This window comes from Heteronotia binoei, chromosome 10 (assembly GCF_032191835.1).
Source record: "Heteronotia binoei isolate CCM8104 ecotype False Entrance Well chromosome 10, APGP_CSIRO_Hbin_v1, whole genome shotgun sequence".
NCBI lineage: Eukaryota > Metazoa > Chordata > Lepidosauria > Squamata > Gekkonidae > Heteronotia > Heteronotia binoei.
This window is the reverse complement of record NC_083232.1, coordinates 81,015,267-81,042,478: the sequence shown is the minus strand read 5'-3', so window position 1 is coordinate 81,042,478 and position 27,212 is coordinate 81,015,267. Positions and strand designations below refer to the sequence as shown.

At 42.6% G+C, this 27,212-nt stretch overlaps 2 protein-coding genes across 2 annotated transcripts in view; one reads left to right on the top strand and one right to left on the bottom strand.

Annotated features, from left to right (window-relative positions):
- LOC132577940 (probetacellulin-like) overlaps positions 1-27,212 on the top strand; it is a 572,782-nt gene that overhangs the window by 445,360 nt on the left and 100,210 nt on the right. The gene's annotated exons all lie outside the window — the stretch shown is intronic.
- On the bottom strand, positions 1,301-9,325 carry LOC132578245 (probetacellulin-like). The gene is made up of 4 exons (XM_060248156.1): positions 9,141-9,325; positions 4,791-4,937; positions 3,706-3,816; positions 1,301-1,438 (listed from the first exon to the last, which is right to left on the bottom strand). The coding sequence occupies exons 1-3, from the start codon at positions 9,314-9,316 to the stop codon at positions 3,708-3,710; spliced, it is 432 nt and encodes a 143-aa protein (XP_060104139.1). The 5' UTR covers positions 9,317-9,325; the 3' UTR covers positions 1,301-1,438; positions 3,706-3,707.

The window sequence follows — 27,212 nt, the reverse complement described above, 5'->3', positions numbered from 1 at the left end:
AACATCAGGCTGGGTGGTGCAGAGCACTGGCCGCCCAGAAAAACACACCCCAGTTCAGAGGGCTGACCAAAAAAAGGAGGGGTGAGTGGAGGGATAGAAACCCATTGCAGAAGCAAAGCCTCAGGCTGGGTGGCTCTGGCACACGGAGCTCTGGCCCAGCAAACACACCCCAGCCCAGAGAGTTGATCAACAAAAGGAGGGAGGTTGTAGAAATGTAGACTCTCTTCAGAGGAACCCAGTAGCAAAGCTCCACTGCACAAAGTGAGCAGAAAGACTGGGTGCTGTGATGCGGTGTGTGCATGTGTGTGCGTGCACACATACACATACACAGTAAGCAAATAACATTCTTCTGCCTAGCAAAGCTGATCAACTTTCTCCTACCTCTGTAATTTCAATTGTCTCCAGCTCACTGCAAAACAACACAGGAGAGCTGGACTCCAGCTGCAAGTTTTATATAGCTTTCAGATCCCATATAGACAAATGAGAGCTCTGTAATTGGCAGCTGACAGTGCCTGTCAAGCTTTGGAGGATCCCTACTGGTGTTTCCAAGGCTAGAGATAATTCTGCCGCCTACTTTTGCCTGGGAGTTTGTTCCATGGAAATGTCTGTTTCTCTGACCACCCCCCGAATTCAGGCAATGTTCAGGGAGTATATGTTTAGGCAAACGCTTCCTGGACCAGCCAAAGTTCGGCACAAATTTTACTTTGTGTGCTGGTTTGTGTTCATCCCTATTCCACTCCAGTCTTGGCCCATCTATACAGGGTCCCAATTTGTTTCTGGACATAATCCAAGGTGCTAGTATTTATCATTAATGTCCTATGACTTGGGACCAACACACTTGAAGAACTGCCTACTCTCTTATGAACCTTCCCAAATGTTATGGTCATCTTTGGAGGCCCTTCTTCAGTTCCACTCACCTTCTGAAATTAGGTAGGTGCAGCCCAAGACAGGGCCTTCTTGATTATGGTACCAAAACTCTAGAACTCTCTCCTTAGGGACAGTCATCTGTTCCTTTCCATTGCTATTTTCTGTGTGAGGACTTTTCTGTTTTGTTTGGCATTCCCTCAGTGATCCCATCTTCCTACACAACATTTTAATTGTTGTTTTTATGTCTCTGTATGCATTCTAGAGTTGGTTTTAGTTGTTTTAATGGTGCGATATTGCTGTTTGGTTGGCTTTAATAATTTTACAATATGATTTTATTATGTACATTTTGATTTGTTAGCTGCTTTGGGGGTCCTCATGAGGGCAGAAAGGCAAGATATAAAAGTTGTAAAATAAATCAATCACTCTGAGATCAGTCTGCTAGTATCTTTTACTGGTGCAAAGAGGAGAAACAGAAAATGGAGAAAAGGTGGGGGAACTGCCTCCAGGGCACAGAGTCTATGGAGTCCATTCACAAAACCAATGTGCTTGTGATGGCCACTTCTCTTTCGACCTGCGTGGAAGGAAAAGCCAAGAGCATATTACAAGAGCATCTGAAGAAGCGACCATTTTGGCTCCGCACACCAAGGAGTAGCAAAACTAGTAGAAGATATTCTCAGAAAATGACTCCCTCACAAGCAGGGAGTGCTCAAGGGATTTCCTATCAGTCCAGAGGTGGTGTGAAGAGCTACACAAACAACACAGTATCCTGCACCGAATGCATTTTAAGCTCTTCTCTCTTCTAATGAAATAAATTTCACAATTACACCCAAGTATTTTGATGTGCTCATGTCCATGTCCTATTCAACGGTCTGAGGACTCGTTTTAGAAATATGTATGTCTGTGCTAAGGCAGCTAAAATGTCCTTGAACACAGCAAAGAGTTTGAAAAAAGGACTGCCCTCTTTAATACTTTGGGAATGAAGTAGAACCAAGTTTGAGTCCAGTGGCACCTTTAGGATCAAGAAAGTTTGATCCTGGGTATGGGTTCATCTACACACACATTTCTTCAGATATTATTTGTATATTGCAATGGCTGTGAAATGGCCTTGCATTGCTGTCTGATGCTCTGTGTGCTTGTCTTGCATCACAATTTCTTGATTCTTGGGTTTGTCTCTGCTACGCTTGTCCATTTTTATTGATAACTGTTTTGGGTTCAGGACTGTCTGTAAGTAAAGAAAGTCCTGGCATCCAAAGTCTTCCCAAACAGGGAAGTATTCTTATCCAGTATCACCTCTAGTTCATTGGTAACAACCCTGTGAGGTAGGTAGAGATGATTCAATTGGCCCATGATTACCTAGCTAGCTTCCATGGCAGAGCAGGGATTTGAACCTGACTGCCCCAGATCCTAATCTGGCGCTGTAACCACACCACACTGGCTCTAGTCCATGAAAGGCCTGAAAGCTCATGATGGGATAAAATGTCAGTAGTTTTTACGGTGCCACATGGCTCCTATTTTTCCTTGCTGTCTTGCCAGAGACTAAAAAAGGGGTTTGTTTTGTAACCAGCTTCCAACAAAACAGATCCTCCAGGAAAGAGAAGTTTTGTTTCTCTCTGCTGGTAACCATTATGTGAATGTAGCCGATGTAATGTGCACTTCATAGAGTTATGATCTGAGCCTTGTTGGGTATCATCAGCAAAGAGGGGCTCCTCTTTTTTTGCCCAGGGTCAGACCCTGCCACTAGGCAATTGCCTAGGATGCTGGTCTTCTGAGGGCACCAAATTGGGGGGGCCCAAATGACTAGGTGATGTTATCAGTGCAGGGGTGGTGCCAGATGTTAGCCTTGACTAGGGTGCCAGACAGTCTAGGTCCGACCCTGTTTATGCCACTTTGAGGGAACGCATCCTCCTGCTCTGGATTAAGGGTTGGTTTGGTAGGCGGATGAGAGCAGTTCCTTCAATAGTTCCCTCTCTTTGCTGGACAATGGGCAATTTTACCTTTTCCAATGAATGCACTTAATTGCATAGATGAGCAGAGGTGGGTTTCCCTTTAGGATAGCCACTGTGATGTAGTGACTTGATATGTCAAACGGGGATCTAGGAGACCCACAGTCAGATCTCCTTACTGCTGTGAAGCTCACATGGTAACCTTGGGCTGGTCAGTCTCACAGCCAAACCTGCCCTCACAGAGCTGTTGTGAGGATTAAATAAGGAAAGGAGGCAAGGAAACCATGTATGCCACCTGGAACTCCATGGAGGAGAAGATGATCGTAAGAATGTGCTGGACAGGCTGAGCTAGCATTTTAGCAGCTGGGTAACTTCTTTAGTCACAGGTGTCATGGAGATTTGGCTGGGCCCCAAAGTGCTTCTTATACGCACTGAAAGGGTTTGCAATAGTCCAGTGTTGTTGTCTGCATTTTTTCTTGGAACAGTTGAACCCCCCCCCCCCACCAAGCCACATGAAACGAATTTTGAAAGGATGTTTGCCATCCTCTTAGGAGGCTGCCCATCAAGAAGCATGGCGGCTCCACCATCACCTTCCTTTGGATTCTAGGTACTGCCCGTCACAGTCTCAAAGTCTTGGCTGCTTGAACCAGTGACTCCTCCCTAAAGGAGAACCAGTCCTTAATGGGTATTTCCCCACAAGTATCCAACTGCAGCTACAAACCCGGAATTGGACTCGTCACTCACATTCCAGGAAACCCAGCCATATGGATTTCAGTCTTTGCCTGGGACATACGGTAGAGATGGACTGACTTGATTGAGAAAGAGAACACAAACAGAAAAGACCTCCGTACCATTTTATTCCCAGCCTGAAGAAGAATTATTGATGCTCCCTTACCTTTATGAAATGTCTGTTTCCAGAACATCTTCTGTTTTAATAGGTAGTCCCTTAACAAATACTCCCATTTCATCCTCGTCCTGTTCTTGCAGACGCCTCTTTCGACAGTAACTTGAAAAGCAAGTGGCAAAATTAGTCCATGATGCAGAATGTATTTTGATCATACAATCAGCACAACCATTTCATCAATGGGTATAACATTATAGCAACTCATATTTTCAGGCACATTGCTAGTAAGAAAACTAATAAAAGTACCTACTTGACTTTTTGTGTGTGAAATAATCTGTTAAACTCAAATCTGCCGCAATACTCAAGCACCAATGAAGAAAAGATATATCTTCATATAGCTCAAATCTGATATAGAAAATCAGTTTTGCGGTTTTATTTGCAATTCAGTCACAGAACTGCATGGTTCCACCCCCCCCCCAGACAATTGCTTCCTTCTGTGTCCTGCCACCAACAGATCTATTCTGAAACAACAGCTCTGGGATGAGCAATGTATTGCAGGGCATTCTGTGAGCTACACACTTGCAACATGCAAGGGAAAACTTCAATTCAGCGAGTTTGTAAACTCACTCCTCCCCTACCCCAACACAGAGATAAAAACGATTCATGTAATTATTGAATTTGTATACTGCCTTTTAAACACAAAACCTATTCACACGGATCTATAAAAGAACAATTGACAAGATACCACCCCCCTCTCTCAGGCGCACACACGAGCGTGCGCACACACACAGGGACATCTAAAGAATAGCTCTGCTCACAATGCTGAAAGATTCTCCTTCATTTCCCTCTTGAGAGTTCCGCACTTCTTTTTCCAGAAAAAAAGTCCTGGTTTAGACTAACATTAAAGATAAAAACAATGCAAAAAATTACAAGTGACTAAGTTAAAGGTGGATCGGGATTCTGGAAAGCCAGGCAGAGAAAACTCATCAATAGTCATAACTAACTTGTCCTTAAAAAAAGAAAGAAAGAAAGAAACATTTGGAGCACGAGCAGCAGTTTACCAATTAGCTTCTCAATCCTGCAGGAGGCTACAATGCCTCTAAGGACTGTCCATGTTTTCTCATGGGCATACTTACTGAGCACAAGTGCACAAGCCCACGACCAGGATGATGAGCATCACCAACACCACTATCAAAGCGATGACCACAATTTGGCCTTGGTCGCCTCTCAGATAAAATAGATCCAGCCGCTCACATCTTGCACCAGTGAAACCTCTCTCACAGCTGTAAAAGGAGGACAGGGGAAGTTAACAGGCCATTGGGGACGAATTTCCCAGGATACCCTTCTATAAGCTTATCATGGCCAGTTTGGTTCAATGGTGAGGGCGGTTAGAGCCTAGGCTCTGGGAGACCCAGGTGCAAATTCTTGCTTTCATAAACAAAGACTCAAAACATTGTGCAACTCAACTCAGTAAAAGTTTCAGAAAGTAGCTAGGCCTCAGCTGCGTCAATGGTACGTCTAGCTTTAATCAAAGACAGAGACCGATTTTGCACTCACCCTATGCCTCTCTCAACATTCGTTTTCTCAGCATGGCATCCTTCCGATTTTCCACTATCTGCCCCAAGGCTTCAGCAAAGATCACCGTTCAAGAGCAGCAAATAGAAACTGCTAAAAACCAGTTTCTGCTTGCTGCGCTTAAATGCCGATCTTTGCTGCAGCCCTGGGGCATAGTGGGAAATCAGAAGGACGCCGCGCTGAGAAGACAAACATGAGAGTGGCATAGGGTGAGTGCAAAATCGGTAAGAATTTTAAATTCTAAACCTTTAATTCCAGCAAACATCTTGCAAAGCTTATGCCAAGCCTTGCAGGTTCCAGGGATTTCACCGAATCGCTGCAAGCAGCGACAACCTGCTTGCAACCCAGTAGCAAAGCCCATTGAGGGTTGCTGGGTCTCCTTACCTTGCTGGCAGGGGCCTTTGGGGGAGCTGTTCTGGGGTATAAGTGGGGATGTCCCACCCACAAATGATGCTTTGCTGGGGCTGAGAGGGCTCTCACAGCAGCTGCCCTTTCAAGGACAACCTCTGCCAGAGCTATGGCTGACCCAAGGCCATTCCAGCAGGTGCAAGTGGAGGAGTGGGGAATCAAAACCGGTTCTCCCAGATAAGAGTTCACTCACTTAACCACTACACCAAACTGGCTCTTTATTGGCAGAAGTTGCATTCAGCAAGTGCAGGATCAAACTGTAGTTTAAAATGTGTTTCTTCATAATCCCACTCCCCCCCCCCCAACTATTATTGGGGTGAAATATGAAGTGGACCTCAGGCACAGAGCCCTCCATCACCCTCAAAGGGGGGGGGGTGAGGAGGATGGCAACACTGAGGTGCTGCACATTTATTGGAACCCAGGACCTTCCTATTCAGTCAGTGACTTCTTCCCTGGGGGAGGGAAGCTTAAGTGTTTAAGGCCTGCTCCAAGTCACACACCAGGAAGAATCCTGTGCACCAGGTAGTGTGGGGAGAGGTCAGAATCTCACAAGTACAATCCCAGTGGATCCTCTTTCCCTCTTGAACATTGCAATGTGGAAGAAAAAGAGTTTTTCCCTTGGCACTGGAACACCCCTTTGGCACTGAAATCAGCTTGGAGGAAAGACCCAGCCTTGAAACAGGTTAAAATACTTTGTGTGCATTTGTTAACAGTGAGACACTGTGTTAGACTTTCCGAAACATCTGACACTCTGGAATAAACTCCAGAACTGAAAAGAGTGTCCAATGAATAGCAGACTCTACAAGCTAATACGGAACCAGACAAGGGTTCCATGAAAAAAAGCCCACAGGAAAAAACCCACATGAAAAAATGCCCAGACAGAAAAAAGCCCTCATGGAAAGAAGCCCACATGGGAAAATACCATTTAAAGCACCATAGATATATGTAATTGTGGATAACCATTCATCTCCATTTATAAGAATGAACAGGTATTATCTACAGGGATGGGATTCTAGCAAGAGCTCCTTTGCATATTAGGCTACACATCCCTGAGGTAGCCAATCCTCCAAGAGCTTACAAGACTCTTTTTTGTAAGCTCTTGAAGGATTGGCTACATCAGGGGTGTGTGGCCTAATAAGCAAAGGAGCTCCTGCTAAAATTCCACCCTTGATTATCTCTATTTTATGTTATTAGGAATACAATATGTCATATTCACATGCAACAATTTCTGTTCTGATTTTATCAGGTATAACTAAATAATAATTTTGCTCTTAGTAGTATATTATTCATTACTATATAAAATTGCCCTGTATGAAGAGAGCTTTAATGCTCTTGGGTGCAAAAGTTTGGAAGGGAAAATAGAGGAAATAAAAGTGACCATTTTGTTATCAATGAACTTTATCAAGAAGGAAAAACAATAATAACAGAAATTGAACTCTATATGGAAATATTTTTAAATAAAATTAGATATTTTAAATTTACAATATGTCAACCTTTTTACTGTTGGTATGAAATAATTTCTACTGTCTATTATTCACAGCTTTTGAGCAACCATATGGCTTAAAAATTTCAAATTATTAATATTATTTACTTATTTTATTATTAAAAATTAAAACCATAAGATAACAAAAGCATAAGATAACATTAAAACAAGTCAGTTTCCTAGCTCAATTTCCCTTTACGTGTATTTTAACAAGTACATTGTGGTACACAGTCACCATGACAAAAGACTACCTAACTCTAATAGTAAAAGAAGATGATATTGGATTTATATCCTGCCCTATACCCTGAATCTCAGAGTCTCAGAATGATCACAATCTCCTTTACCTCCCCCACAACAGACACCCTGTGAGGTGGGTGGGGCTGAGATGGCTCTCACAGCAGCTGCCCTTTCAAGGACAACCTCTGCCAGAGCTATGGCTGACCCAAGGCCATCTCAGCAGGTGCAAGTGGAGGAGTGGGGAATCAAACCCGGTTCTCCCAGATAAGAGTCTGCACACTTAACCACTACACCAAACTGGCTCCAACACTCCAGCAACAATTATTTAAGAACAATAATAACAACAATAATAACAAGTCAGATATAATTCTTCATTGCAAATTAGCCAGTCTCCCTAAGTAATTGTTTATCTTCCACCTGCTCATATTGCTGCACAGAAGTGGCAACCATGTCATGTAGTGCCTCATATCTCCTCTTTCACACCTCCAGGCAACCTGCCAATGTTAGTTTGCGGCAAGCCAGGTCCCTCTGTAGTCCATCAAACATACTAATAACATAGCAAAATTATTATTTAATTACACTTGATAAAATCTTTTTTTAAAAAATATTTTTATGTTTTATTGATTCTTAAAAATTGACCATTACAACATATGATTGTTAGAATTACAAATAACCCTTCCCCCCCCCAACCCTCCTCATCTACTCTTAGTCTTTCCCCCTCAGCCAAGGGCACAGAGTCTTGATCTTCCACTGAATGTCCTTCCTTGTTTCTCCCGAGATCCATTCTAAATAAGGGTTCCATCTGGTCTCTATTTCCTTGACTTTATCTTCCCATGTGGAATCCTTGTTGATTGTTGCCACGATGTCAGACTGTATGTAATCAAACAAATAGTTGTGCCAGATTTCTGTTGACCACTTTTATCTTTCCACCCCAAAGCGATGACCGCCTTCCCCGCTAATATCATTGCCTTGGCAAGGATTTGAGTGGGTCTACTTAGTGCCGGACTTCCTATTGTACTTAACAACATCATGTTAAAGCCAATGGTTAATGGTACATTGCAGACTTTTCTAATCAATTCAATAATTTCCCCCCAGAAGAACTTAACCTCTTCACACTCCCACCACATATGTGCAAACCAACCCTTAAATTGTTTGCAATGCCAGCACTTGGAACTTATTCCTGGGAATATATTGGCTATTTGTGCGGGTGTCTTATACCATTTTGTGAGAAATTTATATTCCAGTTCTTTAAATTTGATTACTTTAATCCCTTCTAGTCCTTCCAAAATTTTTCCAGCCAACCTCTCTGTTAACTGACCTTCATGACGCCAAATCTTTTGTAAATATACTATTATTTTATCTTTATTTGAGATCATTTTTCTGTATAGTAACCCCACTAGACCCTTCCTTTGTTTGGCCATTACTTTATTACACTTGATAAAATCATGACACAAATTGTTGCATGTGAATATGACATATTTTAATCCTAAAACAACAACATAAAATATAGGTAATACCTGTTCATTCTCATAAATGTAAGCAAATGGTTATCCACAATTATAAATATCTGTGGTGCTTTACATGATGTTTTGTCATGTGGGCTTCTTTCCATGTGGGCATTTTTCCTGTGAGCATTTATGACTGTGGGTTTTTTCTGTGAGCTTTTTTCCTGTGGGCTTTTTTCCGGTTACCCCAGACAAGAATTTCCAGAAAGCCTGCCTGTCAGAATTGAATACTGAGTAAATGGCCACTCCCCCCCTCCCTTTTTGGAACCTCCACATACATGCATGCAGGTGTTTCTCTGGCTGCAACGTAACGGCATCTACCCTTCACACAGTAGTGCTGGTATTCCTCAGGACACGGAGCAAAATGCCTCCTTTGCCTCAGTTGGGCAGGAGCATCTAGAAACAAAACATAGGAAAACACATTATGTTCTTCCATAAAGGCAACCATGTGCATTCAAGCAACCTAAATGCAACCAAGGTGAATTTTGCTGGCTCTATGCTGCTAGATTGTAGTTTTGCTTTTTAAAAATAGCTTGTTGTGTTTCTTAGAAGTTACTTTTTGACCCAAAATCATGAAAGCCTTGAGAAGGTAACACACCAGAATACAGAATGCTGTTAGAGAGGAGGAACTGGGAAAAATGGCCTTCTCTTTTGCTGCCAGCTACCAATAGAACAGAGAGGAATTCTATGGCTGAATCCACTGTGTGGCATCCCTTCTGTCTGTTTCTTGACTAGGGCTGTGCATTCGGTAAAGTGTTTACCGAATATTTACCGGATACATGCCATTTCGGTGATATCCGGAAATAGGGAATTCCAGATAGACTTTTACAGCCTATTTGGAATTCCGGATATCTGATTTCTGGGTACCACTGAATGGTATTCGTAACTATTCGGTAAACCCTTGTTTTCTATTATTTTCAATGGGGGAAAGGAAAAGCAGTCAGGCAATTGCCTTTCCCGCTTCTGGCTGCGGGGAGGGGGTGGAGGAGGCCCCACCGTGCATTTTGTAGATTGCAAAAATACAGCTGTGCATTTTGTAGATTGCAAAAAAAATGGCTCAAGGATTTTCTCGCCTCTGGCTGAGGGGAGGGGGAGGAGGAGCCCCCTGATACAATCACAGCCATGCATTTTGCAGATTGCAAAAAACATGGCTCAAGGATTTTCCCGCCTCTGACTGGGGTGAGGAGGAGGCCCCTGATCCAATCATAGCCATGCATTTTGCAGATTGCAAAATGCAAGGCTCAGGGCTGTTGTGTGCCCCAGCAAGGAAGGGGGAAGGGAGAATTTGACCTGTTGAGCTGCTGATAGTTTTTTTTACTGTTTTTCCTGGTTGTGTTTGGGAAGTGCCTTTGTAAAGCCTTTTGGGGTGCCCACAGATAAGTCCAGCCTTTTTGGGCCTTGGAGGTTCCTTGGGGGAGAATCCTCTGCAGCTGCCCTACAGTTTTGGAGGCTCCCCCTCAAACCATAGGTGAAGATGAGGTACTCACACTCAATAGGTGAGGTAGTATACAATCTCGGCCCATTCTTGACCCGATATTAAAGGACAGACTGCAATCTAAGAAAAGTATTTCCAAACTTTGTTAGCAGCTCAGATTTATGATATTATCACTCCTGGAGGCTTAGCAAAGCCTTTGCATCTGCCAGACACTGATGAGGACAAACATGCCAGGATAAACCGTGTTCAGTTTTGATGTTACAGTCCCTTACCCTTCAGAGAGGATTGTGAGGAACTCCAAAGGGATCTGTTGAGGCTGGGTGAGTGGGCGTCAACGTGGCAGATGCGGTTCAATGTGGCCAAGTGCAAAGTAATGCACATTGGGGCTAAGAATCCCAGCTACAAATACAAGTTGATGGGGTGTGAACTGGCAGAGACTGATCAAGAGAGAGATCTTGGGGTCATGATAGATAACTCACTGAAAGTGTCAAGACAGTGTGCGTTTGCAATAAAAAAGGCCAATGCCATGCTGGGAATTATTAGGAAGGGAATTGAAAACAAATCAGCCAGTATCATAATGCCCCTGTATAAATCGATGGTGCGGTCTCATTTGGAGTACTGTGTGCAGTTCTGGTCGCCGCACCTCAAAAAGGATATTATAGCTTTAGAGAAGGTGCAGAGAAGGGCAACTAGAATGATTAAAGGGCTGGAGCACTTTCCCTATGAAGAAAGGTTGAAACGCTTGGGACTCTTTAGCTTGGAGAAACGTCGACTGCGGGGTGACATGATAGAGGTTTACAAGATAATGCATGGAATGGAGAAAGTAGAGAAAGAAGTACTTTTCTCCCTTTCTCACAATACAAGAACTCGTGGGCATTCGATGAAATTGCTGAGCAGACAGGTTAAGACGGATAAAAGGAAGTACTTCTTCACCCAAAGGGTGATTAACATGTGGAATTCACTGCCACAGGAGGTGGTGGCGGCCACAAGTATAGCCACCTTCAAGAGGGGTTTAGATAAAAATATGGAGCACAGGTCCATCAGTGGCTATTAGCCACAGTGTATGGAGCACAGGTCCACCAGTGGCTATTAGCCACAGTGTATGTGTGTATATAACATTTTTTGCCACTGTGTGACACAGAGTGTTGGACTTGATGGGCCGTTGGCCTGATCCAACATGGCTTCTCTTATGTTCTTATGTTCTTATGTTCTTATTTAAATGCAAAATCAAGGACTCAACAGTTACATTAGAATTATTCCTAGAGGTGTCCCTGGATATGAATGGAACGTGCAGAAAGTGAGCCTTCTCATTTAGACAGACAAGAAAAGGAAGGTTTTCGATAAAAGGCAAAAACCAAACAACAGAAGGTGTGCAGTCTTGGCTTCTTGGAACAGCCAATCCAAGCCTTACATTGGTCACTTCCCAATCCACTTGTACAAGTTCCTGTCCTGCTACTTGGGAAGAGAAGACCAGGCTTAAGAAATCATTTTCAACCAACAGGTACAAGGGGGCAGGGACTAAAATCTTCATGATGCTAAGAATGCCAGGGGAAAAAAATAGGAAATAGTCAAAAGTGAGAGGAGAATCCCTAGGCTCTGTGTGCAATGCTGCTTGACAGGTGCTCCCATTTAAGTGAACTCATGTCCCAGGTCGTTTTTTAAGCTCTTTCTCTTTTTTGCCAATTTCTTTCTGAATGTCCATCATTTGTTTATTTTTGGCTCTTTTATCCTTGTTGTTCAATGTAATCAAAATGCTCCTCATTACTGCTTTATATGCATCCCACACAATTCGAAACTGGGTATCTTCTTATTCATTTATTTGGAAGAAGCATTTAGTTTCCTTTTCCAGAGAAACCACTATTTCCTGTTTCTGTAGCAAATCCTCATTTATCCTCCATCTTAAGAGTCTTTTTCTCTGATTTTGCAGACCACAATATTGGATTATGGTCTGCTCTTATTTTAGGAAGTATCTCTATTTTCGATAAAAGTCCGAGATCTTTTGTGGCCCAAATCATGTCGATTCTCGAAAAAGAGTTGTGCCTTGCCGAGAAGTAAGTATAATCACGTTCTTTGGGGTTTAATTCCCTCCATATATCCTCTAAACCCTCTTGTTTTACCAATTCAAAGAATGATTTCGGTAGTTTCCCTTCATTATTTTTTTTCCCAGTTCTGTCCAGAGTATTTCTCACTGTTCCATTAAAGTCTCCCATTATCATAATTTGATCGTGCACAACTTGGTCCAATTGTTGCATTATATCTTTAAAAAAAGAGTCTTTTGCTCCATTTGGAGCATATATTCCCAGCAACAAAGTTCTTTTATAATTCAGTGTCACTTCTACCGCAATATATATGCCATCATCATCTTTAAAAATTAATTTCAGGTCAAGTTCTTGTTTGATATAAAATACACCTCTTTTTTTCTTCTTAGCCAATGAAAAAAATTCCACACCAAGTTGTTTATTCCATAAAAATTTGTAATCCGTTTGTTTGATGTATACTTCTTGTAAACAAATTATGTTACATTTTTGTTTCCCAATCCAGTAAAAAGTTGCCCTTCTTTTTTGTGGTGAGTTAAGTCCATTTATATTCCAAGATATTAATTTGTAATCCATAATGGTTTTTTCTTGATCTGGTTCCCCAAAGTCTTTATGCTCACTCAGAAAGTTTGTCATTTGCTGAATGGTTGTGAAGGTAAATCTCTGTCCTTTGAATTCAAAACTCAAACCCTCTGGAAGTTCCCATCTGTATCTTATTTCTTTTTCTCTCAACTTTTCTGTCAACCTTTTGTAGTGTCTCCTGTCACTGATGACTTTCCTTGGCAGTTCTTTCATAATTCTTACTTTGCTGCCATCCACCTCCAGTGGGCTCTTAAATTGTTTACTAAGAATTCTTCCTACGTCTCTTGTCACAAATCTTACCATCATATCTCTTGGTAATTTATTTTTTTTGGCGTATTCCGAATTTACTATGTAACTATAATCATAGTTATGATCAGTTTCTTCTGGGTCTTCTCCTAAAAATTGAGCAATAATTTTTAATTATATATGTCCCTAGATCAGTGGTAGTAGACTCAGGCACCCCTCTTAGCTGTAGTCGGTTCTCCATAAATTTACAGTCAGCTAGTAATTCTTTCTCCTGCAATTTTTGCATAGTGGAATCTACATGGTCTATTCTCATATCTAGGTCTTTCACCTTTTCTTCTACTTTTTGCAAAGCTGCTTGTGAATCTTTTCTAAGATCTTTTGAATCTTTTCCAAGTCTTTTTTCACAACTTTTGCACTTGTCTCAATATCTCTTTTTAGCTCTGTTTGTCATGGGTGCTGGGGGCCCTGCAGAAGAAGCCGAGCCTGCAGAAGAAACTGTGCCCCGGCACCCTCACCAGTGCCCTTGCCTCCTGCTGGAGAAGATCCCAGCCCCCCTGCCTCGCCCTCTCGGGTGGCTCGTGTGCGTGACTGCCTTCATCAGGACCTCAGGGATCGAAGGAGGGCGGCACGCTCACGAGCAAGACACTCCCTGAGCCCTGAGTTTTGAAAGGATTTTGGCCCTTCTAGGAGTGAGGGTGCTTGAGTCTCAGCAGGATCCTGGCTGCCCTCTGAGAAAGCAATTAGCCCAAATGGGCAACAGACAGCAGAGGGCTATATAGCTGTGGGCTTTGAGGGAAGGCTTTGTGGAAGCAACTAGTCACTTACCTGACGTTCTAGCATCCACTTTGGCTTCTGACTTCGGCTTCTGGACCCCCTGACTCTGGCATTGACTTCTGGACCCCCTGACTTCGGCTTCTGAACCTCTGACCTACGATACCTGGACTGTGATTTGGTTTTGGCACTTTGGACCCTCCTTGCTACCCAGCTACAGACCTTGGACTGCCCCTGGACTTCGCCTGGCCTGGCCCTAGCCCGTGACACTGTTTTTGTTTCTCTAATTAAATTTGCCAATCTTGCTTCCATAGCATCCATTGCTACTTGCCATTCTGCTTTATCTGTCTTGTCTGGTTTAGATTTAGCCATTCCCTCTCCTTCAAGTGATCCAGCCCTCATACGTTGCTGCCTTACTGCTGATCTCAGCTCCGTCACGGCTGCTTTTCTGGCTCCAGACCTTTGCTTTTAGTTTTATTTAGTCTTTTATTTGCCCTGGAGTGATAGATATAAATCTATTACCTTCAGTTCTTTTATCCTTCTTCACACTGCTCTGTAAGTTCTCAAATGTTAATCAGTCTCATAGAAGCTTTGTATCTTGATGGATTTAAGCCAATTAATGGCCTCGGAGATCCTCTGTAGACGATGGAATGCAGTCCTTCTCGGGGGATTCTTCAAAGCCAAAAAGAAACCCCATTGGAGTTCCTCGTCAGCCAAAGTAAATCTCCTCAGAACTTCACATGCATTTCTTGGCCCCCTCCCTACCTGGAAGGGGTAGGTAGCAGGTGTTGAGGTCACCTTATCTGCCCAGAACAGAGGTTCTGATCTGCCCGTCTACTGAAGAGCAGCTCAATCCTCCATGACCAAAACTGGAAGTCCACTAGTGGGAGAAGCCCGCCCCATCTGTTGATCTGTTTCCCATCTAAATGGTCACATGTTCTGAGGGAGAGGCTCCACACATTCCCTCAGTTCTTCTTTCGCCACCACTTAAGAAATACATTCTTCAGGTTATCTGTTGTGACTAATTTTTCAATTTACCCCAATATGCCACTTTTCAAGAAATGTGCTGATTGAGCCACTAAAATGACAAGGACTGGTAAAAAAAATCAATCTGTCTATTGTGTTTAGGTGAAAATCACTTTTCAGCCTGTCCAGTCTGTCAGAAATTCACTTAAAAAGCCAGGCAAAATAGAGTGACTAGATTAAAAGCCATACTTTGGAAAGAGGCCCCTTCTGCTTCAAATATTCTGGCAGCATTACCATCTGCCTAGGAGAAGCAGCCTTCTTCACTGGCACCCAGCTCAGACTGCGGGTCTAGGGCTCCATCAGTCTCATCCTTGTGATCTGTTCCATGGTCGGTTCTGACCTTAAAGTGATTTGTAGCACAATGATTGATCCTGGAGAGGTGGAGCTCAGAACTGCCAGTCAAAACCCCACAAAGATAAGATAAACCACCAGGAGGTTCATTTCAGCATTCTCTGAGACATTGTGATCTGAAAGTCCGTTCTGAGGTTTCCATGGCTCTTCTCCAAAAGGAGAGGATGAGAATGCCATTGGCTATGTATATCTGCGCAATATGCACTTTCTGGATGGGGAGGGAGATGACTCTTAGTGTCATACTTACCTTGATCAGTGTCATACTAACCTTGACTCTTCTTGGTGACATGTTTCTCATTATGATCAGCATTATGGAGAGGGTGAGACTGAGTTTTTGGAACTGAAGTTGAAATCGTTGCTCTCTTTGGAACTGTTGCTCTCTTTGGCAACAGTTTGGTTGGAATCTATGTTATGAACTTGCCCTGTACGGTTCTATTGTTGGGGAGGATCAGAGGTTGATTGTAAGCTATGTCCTGCACCTAAGGCTCCACCTAAGAGGCCAGCCCCTCCTTTGTCATCTTCGGATGAGGAGGGTGATGAGGTTATTATTAATTGATGTTGCCCTTGTGCGGTCCCATATGGGTACTGTGCTTGTGCAGACTTGTCTCCAGAAAAATTTTCTACGCAGGTCACATGAGTGGAGCCCATCCAGTTATAGCCAATCAGGTTGTTTCCTGCCTGAGCAGGGTCTATATATACAGATGGGCTCCGCAGGCTTCCTCAGTTCTGCTTTTGTCGTTTCCGAGAAAATAGTCCTACCTAGCAGAGTCTCTTTCAGCTGACAGGATTCTCTCTCTTACAACATGGCTATGCTGAAGTCAGCTGGTTTCAAAAAGTGCCTTGACTGCGGCACCAGCATGACGAAAATTGCTGACCATGACCATTGTGTCCTCTGTCTCAGTGAGACTTATAATGAGTCTCCAACTGTCAAATTTGTCAGAAGTTCACTAATAAAAATGCAATCTGACCACTGGGTTCGCCTCAGGGCAGCCCTTTGGGATAAGGTTTTGAAAACTGCAGACCCAGTCCCATCAACGTTGGCCGCCCCGCCAAAACGTCTGATTCTGAAGCCCGCAAACTTACCCCTTTTCACACCGGTCTCCATGAGTTCAAAGTGTTCCATTCCAGTCAGGCAAATTACCTCCAAGCCGCCATCATGTTCCACTTCAGAAGCTCCAGCTAAGAAACATCAGGACAAAAGTAAACACAAGAACAAGTGGTCTGAATCCGCACATACATTTAAGTTATTGGAACGGGCCCTGGCAACCCCTACTAGAGAAAGGGCTCCACAACGCCCTCACTCCTTGGAGTGTACTCTGTCCCCATTATTTATATTACCTAGGCCGTTCCTCGGGACCAATGCCTCACACTCTCTCACCAACAGTCTTACCGGGATCCTTGGGGATGTGACAAATAATTGGATATCCCGCTTCAGGATGATGAGTCCTTGCCACTGGGGAGGTTTGTAGTACGGGCGATATCGGTAGGACCCACATTCATGGGTTCCTCCTCAGTTCCTACACGAGTCACTCAGAGACTCACAATCCATTCCTGACTCCCCAAGAGCCCCACTGCAGGATTTAACAGTTGGTGACCAAGAGCCCAGCTCTCCGTTTGAAGAGCTAAGACTGTTTCATGACCAGATGTCTCGCATGGCCCAGGCATTAGACCTCACCGTTGCTCCCCTGGAACCCAAGCCTGAAGGCAAAATCATGGGAAAGCTATATGCTGATTCTCACCAACTCAGTGCTTTTCTGCTAATCAAAGAGATCCTAGATATGATGGCTGATCTCTGGAAGAAACCAGCTTCCATACCTGCAACATCTCATAGGGTGGAAAACCAGTATAGAGTACACCCTGATAATTGTACATTCCTGTTCCAACATCCAATTTCTTCCTCCCTAATTGCAGAAAATATGCAAGGAAAGTACAGAGCAGATTCCAATTCTGCCTTTTCAGATAAAGAGGGCAGAAAAGTAGATTTAATGGCACAAAAATCTTATGCCACGGCGGCTCTTAACTTAAAAATGTCTGCCTACCAAGCGATTTTTGCAGCCTACGCCATTTTTCTGCAGGAAAAACTGCAACCCTTACTGGAGAATCTGCCAGAACAAGATTGAGCAGTTGCCAGAGGTCTCCAAGCAGAAGCGATGAAAGTATCCAAGCAACAATTAAATTCAAGCAAACATGCTGCTGAGACATCAGTACGCGGTCTAGCCTGCTCTATTGCAATTAGGAGACATGCTTGGATGAGATCTATGGTGCTCCCCATTGACACTAGAAATTGAATCGAAGACCTCCCATTTGAGGGCATGTTGTTATTTTCAGAATCAACCACTGACTTCCTCCAAGAGAAAAATAAAAATAAACAGACAGCACGGTCCTGTGGTGTCTCCAATTCGCAGCAACCATCATTCAGACAGCATTTTCCATATCAGTCCACTTATCAGTCCTACCAATATCGTCCATACTACAACCCTCATCCGGCATATGCCTACCAATACCAGTATCCAGCACAGCATTAATATCCTTCACAACAGCAACAACCTAGTTGCAGAGGAGGAAATCGATCCAAAGCCTCGGCACAACAACAGCAGACCCAACAGCAGCAGAGGGAGACCATGCAACCACCAACCCCCCTGTTTTGACTCCCCATTCCAGGCCCTACTTCCTAATGAGGCTTATCTCATTATTTATCTGCCTGGGAGGCCATTACTACCAATTCCTTGGTGCAGCACATAGTAGTGCAGGGTTATAAATTGGAGTTTCAGAGTTTACCAAAGTTACACCTCCCATACCTCCACAGAGCGGTAGCTTCACCCACCCTTAGTTCAGAGGTTCAGGGGTTACTACAGAAGGGAGAAGTGATAACGCTTCCACCGTCTGAAAATGTTGGCTTAAGACCGATTATAGATTTGAGAAATTTGAATGTGTTTCTGGCTGTTAAAAAGTTTAAAACGTTATCTCTAGCCTCTCTGACTAATAATCTTGCCTCAAGGGATTGGTATGCGGTGCTTGATCTTAAAGATGCTACCTCCATATTCTGATTTAAGCAGATCATCTAAAGTACCTGCGTTTTACCGTTGCCAAGGACATTTTTCAATTCACAGCCCTCCCCTTTGGTTTAGCGATGGCACCCAGAGTTTTTACTAATTGCATGGCGGTTGTCATTGCCCAGCTTCGTTCTATTGGCTGCATTATCTTTTCATATTTGGATGACTTGCTGTTCATTGCCAAATCAAAGTATGTTTTGTCATATCACTTAAACCTAGTGCTCTCCTGTTGTGCAGCCCTAGGGTTGCAGGTCAATTAGCAAAAGTCCCAATGCTCCAGACCCAACAGGTCACCTTTGTTGGAGCGATGACAGATTCAGCACAAGGGAGATTGTTCCTACTGGACAACAGGCAATGCTGCCTTCATTCCGTGGTCCAATACTGCATCCAACATAGGCACCAAGAAGCCAGGATGATATAGACAGCCCTAGGGCTGACTGTCTCCTTGGTCTTTGTGGTCCCATTCGCAAGACTCCACATGTGTACTCTACAAAACTGGTTCATTAGATTATCTAACCCAATCAGGCACAATAACCGTAGGAGGCTATCTATACCCAGATCTACCTTGAGGCAATTGACATGGTGGTTAGATTCCAAAAATCTGATCCAGGGAATATTTATTTGATGCCTTTTTATCTGACTTCTCCCTAGCTATGGACACCTCCTCGATGGGATGGGGCAGCCACATGGCAGGACTTTCTTTTAGTGACATCTGGTCAGAATATGAGTGTTTCCTCCACATCAGTGTCCTAGAAATGAAAGCTATAGCTCACGACCTTAATGCTTTTGCAGGTATATTTACAGGTCACTTCATTTTAATCTGGGCAGACAATACAACTGCAGTACCTACATCAACAAACAGGGGGGTAAGGTATCCCTCCCCCTGTGTCACCAAGCCCAGCATATTTGGCAATGGGCGATTCGACACAAAGTCTCGGCACATGCCATTCACATAGCCGGCCACATCAACACAGTGGCAGACTACCTAAGCCAACTGTCACAAGACAGATACGCTTGGTCCCTAAACTCCAACATTTTCTGCTTGCTTTGGGAAACATGGGGCTGGCCCATGGTAGACCTTTTTGCAAACTGCTACAATGCCAAGCTCCCACGCTATTGCACGAGAGCTGGCTGAGATCCCCTAAAGTTAAGAGACGCGTTCCAGATACCTTGGTACAAGGAATTCCTGTACGCATTTCCTCCCATCCCAATGCTGGGGCGAACAGTTTTCAGAGTCCTGTTGCATACTAATTACCCCTTACTAGCAAAGACAAATCTGGTTTCACCCCTCCTTCACAGAAGCCAAGGCAACTTCATACACTTACCTCTATCCGTGGACACCATACAACTCCCCCAAGGGAGTCTCTTGATCTTATTTGACTTCACTTTACCACCTGGCTTAAATGCCATTGATCCAATCTCTTCTGCACTGAGGCAGGTCCTTCTATACTTCCATAAACTGACCACGAGGGCATCTTACACGAGAAAATGGCACAGATTTTGTTCCTGGTTGGAACCAATGAACATAGCCCCAACCTTGGCACCAGTACCAAAAGTGTTAAAGTTTTTCATTCATCTTAAGCATAATGGTCTGGTGAATGCATGAATAAAAGTGTATTTGGCAGCCATATCGGATTATAATTCCCTATTAGAAGGCTTTACTGTGTCCTCCCACCCCATGGTGAAATCCTTTCTGAAAGGGCTCAATAATATGTTCCCTCCAGTAACACCACCTATCCCTCAATGGTCACTCAGTAAGGTTCTGCAGGCATTGACTTCCTCCCCATTAGAACCCTTAAGCACCACTTTCTTATAGTTACTTACCTGGAAGACAGTGTTCCTCCTGGCTATAACATTGGTACGCCGTGTCAGTGAACTCACATCATTTAAAGTGTCACCACTGTTCATCCAATTTTTCAGATAGGGTTAAGCTCTGACACAGCCTAAAATTCTTACCTAAGGTGGTCACTAAGTTTCATTGTACACAGCCAGGAGTACTTCCAGTATTTTACCCTAACCCAGACAACCTACAACATAAAACACTTCACACACGGGATGTTAAGCGAACACTGTTGTTTAACTTGCCCCGGACACGATTTTAGAAGATCTTCCTGTTGACTTGTCTGCTATGCCGGGACGAAAAAAGGTCTCGCTGCTTCTCCACAGACCATTTCACATTGGATCGTAGTGGCTATAAAAGAACCCTATTCTATGATCCACTTACCATGCCCACTGGTCCTTCATGCACACTGGCATTCCACTCCAAGCTATCTGCAGAGCCACCACCTGGTCATCTGCAGACACATTTATTTCCCATTACCTCTTAGAACAACTCCCACATAGAGAGACTTTAGTGGGTTCGGTGATTTAGAAGCTGCAGAAGCCGCAGCAACACACCCCACCACCGAGGTCTGAGATGCTCAGTATTCTCTCATGTGGGCCCGCACAAGGGCAACATCCATGAAAACATGGTTGCAGCTGTAACTGATGTTCACGGGGTTGCCCTTGTGCGGGCACACATTGCACCCACCAGCCCCACGTGAGTAGCTGTACATCTCAAGAGCAACACATGTACACATAATACTTTTTCTAGAATTGACATGTTGTGGGGTACTAAAGATGTGGGACTTATAACAAAGAAGATAGAGATTTTACCCAAAATAGGAGCTGACCATAACCCAATAATGTGGATTACAAAATTGTCTAAGAAGTTGAGAAGATGGAGATTGAATGAAGATTTACTACAGAATAAAGAAATAGTGACATACCTAGAAAACGAAACTAAAACTTTCTTTCAAATGAATGACAAAGAGGATATAGAATTTCAGACAGTCTGGGATGCCTATAAAGCAGTAATGAGAGGAATATTGATTACCTTGAATAATAAAGATAAGAGAGCAAAAGAAAAACAGTTGTTGGACATTCAAAACGAAATAAAGAAAAAAGAAGGGGAGTTGAGAAAAAGGCCAGGGAAAATTATAAGGGAAATTACGATATTACAAACACAAATGAGACATTTGTTAAATAAAGAATTGGAATGGAATTTGAAAAAATTGCAGCAGAAATCTTTTGAGGGAGCAAATAAACCTGGAAAGTATTTGGCTTGGCAACTGAAGAAAAAGAGAAAAAATAAAATTATTAATAAAATGGTGGTAGATGGAAGAGAGGTGGTTAGTCAAGAGGGAATAAAAAGAGATTTTTTAAAGTATTATGCCAAGTTGTTTAAAGGTGTCAAAATAAAGAAAGAAAAGATGGGTGAGTATCTACAAAAGATAAAAAATAGAACCCTTAACAGAAAATATGCAAAAAGTTTTGAATGATCCAATTGAAAAAATAGCAATTGAAGCTGCAGTTAATGCAATGAAAAATGGAAAGGCACCTGGACCAGATGGATATACAGCTAAATATTTTAAAACCTTTAAAGATAAATTAACACTGAAATTGCAGAAGTTGATGAACATGATAAGAATAGAAGGGAAAATACCGAACACATGGAAGGAAGCTGTTATTTTGATACCAAAGGAAGATAGCGATGTCACGAATGTAAAAAATTATAGACCAATTTTGCTATTAAATAATGACTATAAAATATATACAAGAATCTTGGCAGAGGGGCTTAAACAACATTTGATAAATTTTATAAAGGAAGATCAAGCGGGGTTTCTTCCCAAAAGACAGATAAGAGACAATATCGGAACTGTTGTAAATATTGTAGAGTATTATGAAAGACATCCAGAAAAGGAAGTTGCATTATTCTTTGCGGATGCAGAGAAAGCATTTGACAATTTAAATTGGGACTTTATGTTTGCAGTAATGAAGAAAATGGAGTTGGGAGAAAGCTTTATAAGAATGATAAAAGCAATATATACTGAACAATGTGCAAGGCTATGTATAAACACAAACCTTACAGAAGATATGATAATTAGCAAGGGTACAAGACAAGGTTGTCCGCTTTCCCCATTGTTGTTTATAATGACTCTTGAAATATTACTGATGCAGATCCAAGAAGATAAAGAAATAGAAGGATTAAAAATAAAAGGATTTATTTACAAATATAGAGTATCTGCAGATGATATAATGTTTATAAATGAAAACCCCATACAAGTCACACCTTTGTTAGCTAAAATACAAGAATATGGGGAGTTGACGGGACTTTGTATTAATAAAGAAAAATCAAAATTTTAAGGAAAAATATGCAAATAAATAAGCAACAAGAATTACAGAGACTAACAGGCTGTGAAGTCACCTCCAAGGTAAAATATTGGGGTGTGGAGATAACAATGAAGAATATTGATCTATTTAAAAATAATTATGAGAAGCTATGGCGTAAAATTGATGAAAATATGTTAAAATGGAATAAACTTAAGGTAATTTGTGATTGCTGGGTAGAATAGCTGTAATTAAAATGAATATTCTACCAAGAATAATGTATTTGTTTCAAACTATTCCCATTGTGAAAGAAAGTAAACAATTTGATAAATGGCGAAGAAAAATTTCAGAATTTGTGTGGGCGGGGAAGAAAACAAGGATCAAAATGAAAATTTTGACAGATGCAAAAGAAAGAGGTGGATTTCAACTACCGAATTTAAAATTATATCAGGAAGCAGTTTGTTTAGTGTGGATAAAAGAATGGATAACGCTGTTAAATAAAAAACTCTTAATGCTGGAAGGTCACGGAAATAAATTTGGCTGGCATGCGTATCTGTATTATGGAAAAAAGATGGACTTTTTTTCTCTCACCATGATATAAGAAATAATTTGCTAAATACATGGATGAAATACAAGAAATATGGGGATGAGAGAAAACCGTTATGGATAGTGCCAGCTGAAGTAATAAAAATAATGGCTGAGATAGGTAAAGAAAAGTGGTTGTCATAGAATCAATTATTAAAAATACAAAGTGGCAAAATAGAACTGAAAACTGCTGAAGAGTTGAATAATAAATACGATTGGTTCCAAATGCAACAAATAAAGATAATGATATCAAAACAGAAGGAATAAGAAAAGAACAAACAGAAATGGAAAAAGTTCTGCTTGGAGATAATGGAAAATTAATTTCAAAAATATATAAATTACTGTTAAAATGGTCTACAAAAGATGAAGTAGTAAAATCTCAAATGATTAAATGGGTAATTAATGTAAATAAAGAAATACAGATGGATACATGGGAATATTTGTGGAAGAACTCTATGAAACTCTCAACATGCCAGAATATCAAAGAAAATTGTTTTAAGATGATGTACAGATGGTATATGACTCCTAAAAAGTTGGCAAAGATGGACAATAAGATGCCAGATAGATGTTGGAAATGTAAAAAACATGAAGGTTCTTTCTACCATATGTGGTGGACTTGTGAAAGAGTGAAAAAGTATTGGCAGATGATTCGGCAAGAGATTTCTAAGATCTTGGGATACGAATTTAACAAAGTTGCAGAGACTTTTCTGTTGGGATTACAATTGGAAACATTTCCAAAAGAAGATAGAACTATAATCTGGTACTTGCTCTCAGCTGCTAAGACATTGTATGCGCAGTTGTGGAAGCAAGAAAAAATACCAGAGAAATGGGATTGGATTGTAAAAGTTATGACATGGAGTAAAATGGGCAAGTTAACAAGAACCTTAAGAGACTATGATTTAGAAGCATTTAAGATGGAGTGGGAAAAGTTCAGAAGAAAAAGAGTGGAAAATAAAAGGACATTGGACAATTTTTGATAATGATTAAGTACAAGAGGGAGGAGGATATTAATTTTGGTCCTTATTAATTAAGGGTACCTTTAATATTAATACTTTAAGTATAGAACACTGGCGGGGGTCAAGTAATGGGGGAAGGGTGGGTAGAAAGTAATATATGGGGGGGGGACGGAGCGTCGCTTGACTATGGCAGATGCGGAATAAGTGAGCTCCGACTGCCTCCTTCCGCAATCTGTCATCTCACTACTACAACAAACTCCAATGTCTTCTAAAGTGAAAGGAAAGGTGGTGCGACAAAAGGAGTCTGACTTCAGCAAAAAAAAGCAGTGGTTCCAAGCCACTTTTCTCCGGAAGACTCCTTGAAGGTTGGTGGCCCGCTTGCGTGCTCCCCGGCCCCTGGGAAAATGGCGCTCAGTCCTGCTGCCTCTCTTTTAAATCAACCTTCTACCCCTTCTGCTCTGGGTAGTGAAGAGGATGGTCCGATTCGTCGTAGTGATCGACTCACTCCGACTAGATATTCATAAATTTTAATTCCATAATTGAGCATATTAAGCCATTAAAAGAAAAAGTGCAGGAGTTAACGAAGGACCTCACTACTACCGCCAAAATTGCGGAGACATCAGCAAAGCTGGGGCTGTCTATGAAAGCAGAGCTTACTTCTTTTAAAAATAATGAAATGAAGTTGCAAAATAGAATTTTAATACTGGAAAACAGGTGGAGAGCTCTTAACCTAAAGCTACGTGGTTTTGTGGAAGGGGCTGAAGATAAAAGTGACCTTTTATTTATTTATTTATTTATTCATTCATTCTATGACTTGTATCCCGCCCTTCCCATAAAAATGGCTCAGGGCGGCTCACAGCAAACAGTAAAACAGTATTTAAATTATTATTACATATAAACATTTAAAAAAGTCAGAGCATTTAAAACCTAAAAACCTTAAAATCTGGACATCAAATCTATACAGTATAATTCACAGAAGTCTAATAAGCTACCTTTATTTCCCAGTCAGGTGTAGGCTAGCCGGAAGAGGGTTGTCTTGCAGGCCCTGCGGAACTGAGCAAGGTCCCGCAGGGCCCTCTTCCGGCAGCTGGTTCCACCGTGTAGGGGCCATTATGGAAAAGGCCCTGTCTCTGGTTGTCTTAAGACGGACTTCTTTAGGCCCAGGGATGGTGAGAAGGTTTTGTGTCCCTGACCTCAGTACTCTCTGGGGGACATGTGCCACTGCCCTCTCAATAAGTTTGCCCAGAAAGGGCAAATTTGAGACCGGCCTATAATGTGCCAATTGGGCCGGGTCTAAAGATGGTTTTTTTAGGAGGGGACGGACCACAGCCTCTTTAAGCGGCGCTGGAAAAAGCCCTTCCGTCAGGGATCTATTTATGATATCCCGTATAGGATATCTGAGATCCCTCTGGCAGGATTTAATAAGCCAGGGGGGCATGGGTCCAATTTACAAGTTGTTGGGCGGGTAGATAAGAGAATCCTGTCAACTTCCTCCAGGCTGAGGGGGCTGAAACCGTCCAGAATATAATCCGAAGACATGCTCGGGGCCTCGGTTGTGCTAACTGTCTCAATATTGACGGGGAGGTCGAGGCGGAGTGATGCGATCTTATCCGCAAAATAGTTCGCAAAAGCCTCACAGCCTATCTCCAATTCAATAGAATTTGGTCTGCCCTGAGGCAGCGTTGTAAGATCTCGAATTATGTCAAACAATTGTGCCGGGCGCGAAGTTGCAGACGCAATCTTAGCCGCAAAGTATGTTTTCTTTGCGGATTTGATTGCCATCCCATAGGTCTTCAAACTCTCTCTATAAGATGTTCGGGTCACTTCGTCTCGAGTACGCCGCCATTGCCTCTCTAGTTGTCTGAGACCCCGCTTCAATTGCCGCAGTTCCTGGTTAAACCAGGGCGACGGCTTAGGGCGGGGGCGCAGAGGACGCCTAGGTGCGATCTCCTCGATGGCCCTGGAGAGTCCATCATTCCAGGACTCTACCAGATCATCCAGGGAATTGCCAGTGGGCCAGATATCCCGCAGGGCCGTCAGGAACCATTCCGGGTCCATCAAGTTCCGCGGGCGAGCCAAAATACGCTCTCCGCCTAAACAGGTTTGGGTTGACACATCCATACGAGCCTTGAGGGCAAAGTGATCTGACCATGGCACTGCTTCCATTGCAATATCGTTCACCAGTACTCCCGCCGCGAAGACCAGGTCTAACGTGTGTCCTGCCTGATGAGTGGGCATTGTAACAACCTGGGAGAGTCCTAGTGTTGCCATGGATGACACTAGATCCATCGCCTGGCTGGAGGCTGCGTGAACATTGAAGTTATTGCACAATGGCTCCAAGAGAAGCTCTCGTTTCCAGGCAACATGGCTACCAATATAGTCAGAGTGCAAAGGCTGGGCCCTAGAAAGTCAGCAAGAAGCGATTTCTCTAGAGACATTCTTGTGCAATTCTCCAACTCCAGAATCAAAGACATGATTCCGCAAAAAGTACAACATGCTGATGCTCTGACTTACAATGGAAAAAGAATATTATTTTTATTAGATCTGTCTCCCGAAACACTGGAAAAAAGAAAGAACTTAAAAATCATCATGAACAAACTGCATGCCAGCAACTTAAGGATCCGCTGGAGCCCAACGTTGGAGATTTTACTCTTCAAAAATGGCGTCTTGCATAGAGCCTTTGATGCACAGTCGGGGATTGCCTTGATGGAAGCCTTGGCGCTAAAGCTAACTCTGGAAGAGAAGGACGACTTATGGCAGCTATTTCCGGCGCGGAGAAACCAAACGCTTGACGAGGCTGATGAAGATGCGGCTGCATAGTGCCTTACCGAAGCACCTTAATATGATCCCCTCAAACTATTGCTCTCAGACCCTGAACTTCCCTCTGAACTGCACTTGTGTGAGCGGGTCTTAGTGTTTCTTTGTGATGACTGTTAATTGTTGATTAATGATTAAACATTTAAAGGGAGGGGGACGGGGGGAAGCTGCACAGGGAACTCTTGGCGTTAAGTCTCTGAATAGGCATGGGCTTCTTCCCTCTCCTTACTTTACTGGATTTCTCTAACTTACATTATTATTTGTCACTAAGATTTGTTGAGTACTTAGGTCGTTAAACTTAAATTAAGCGGCTAGTAAACCCGTTCTAGAACTATGCTTGTTT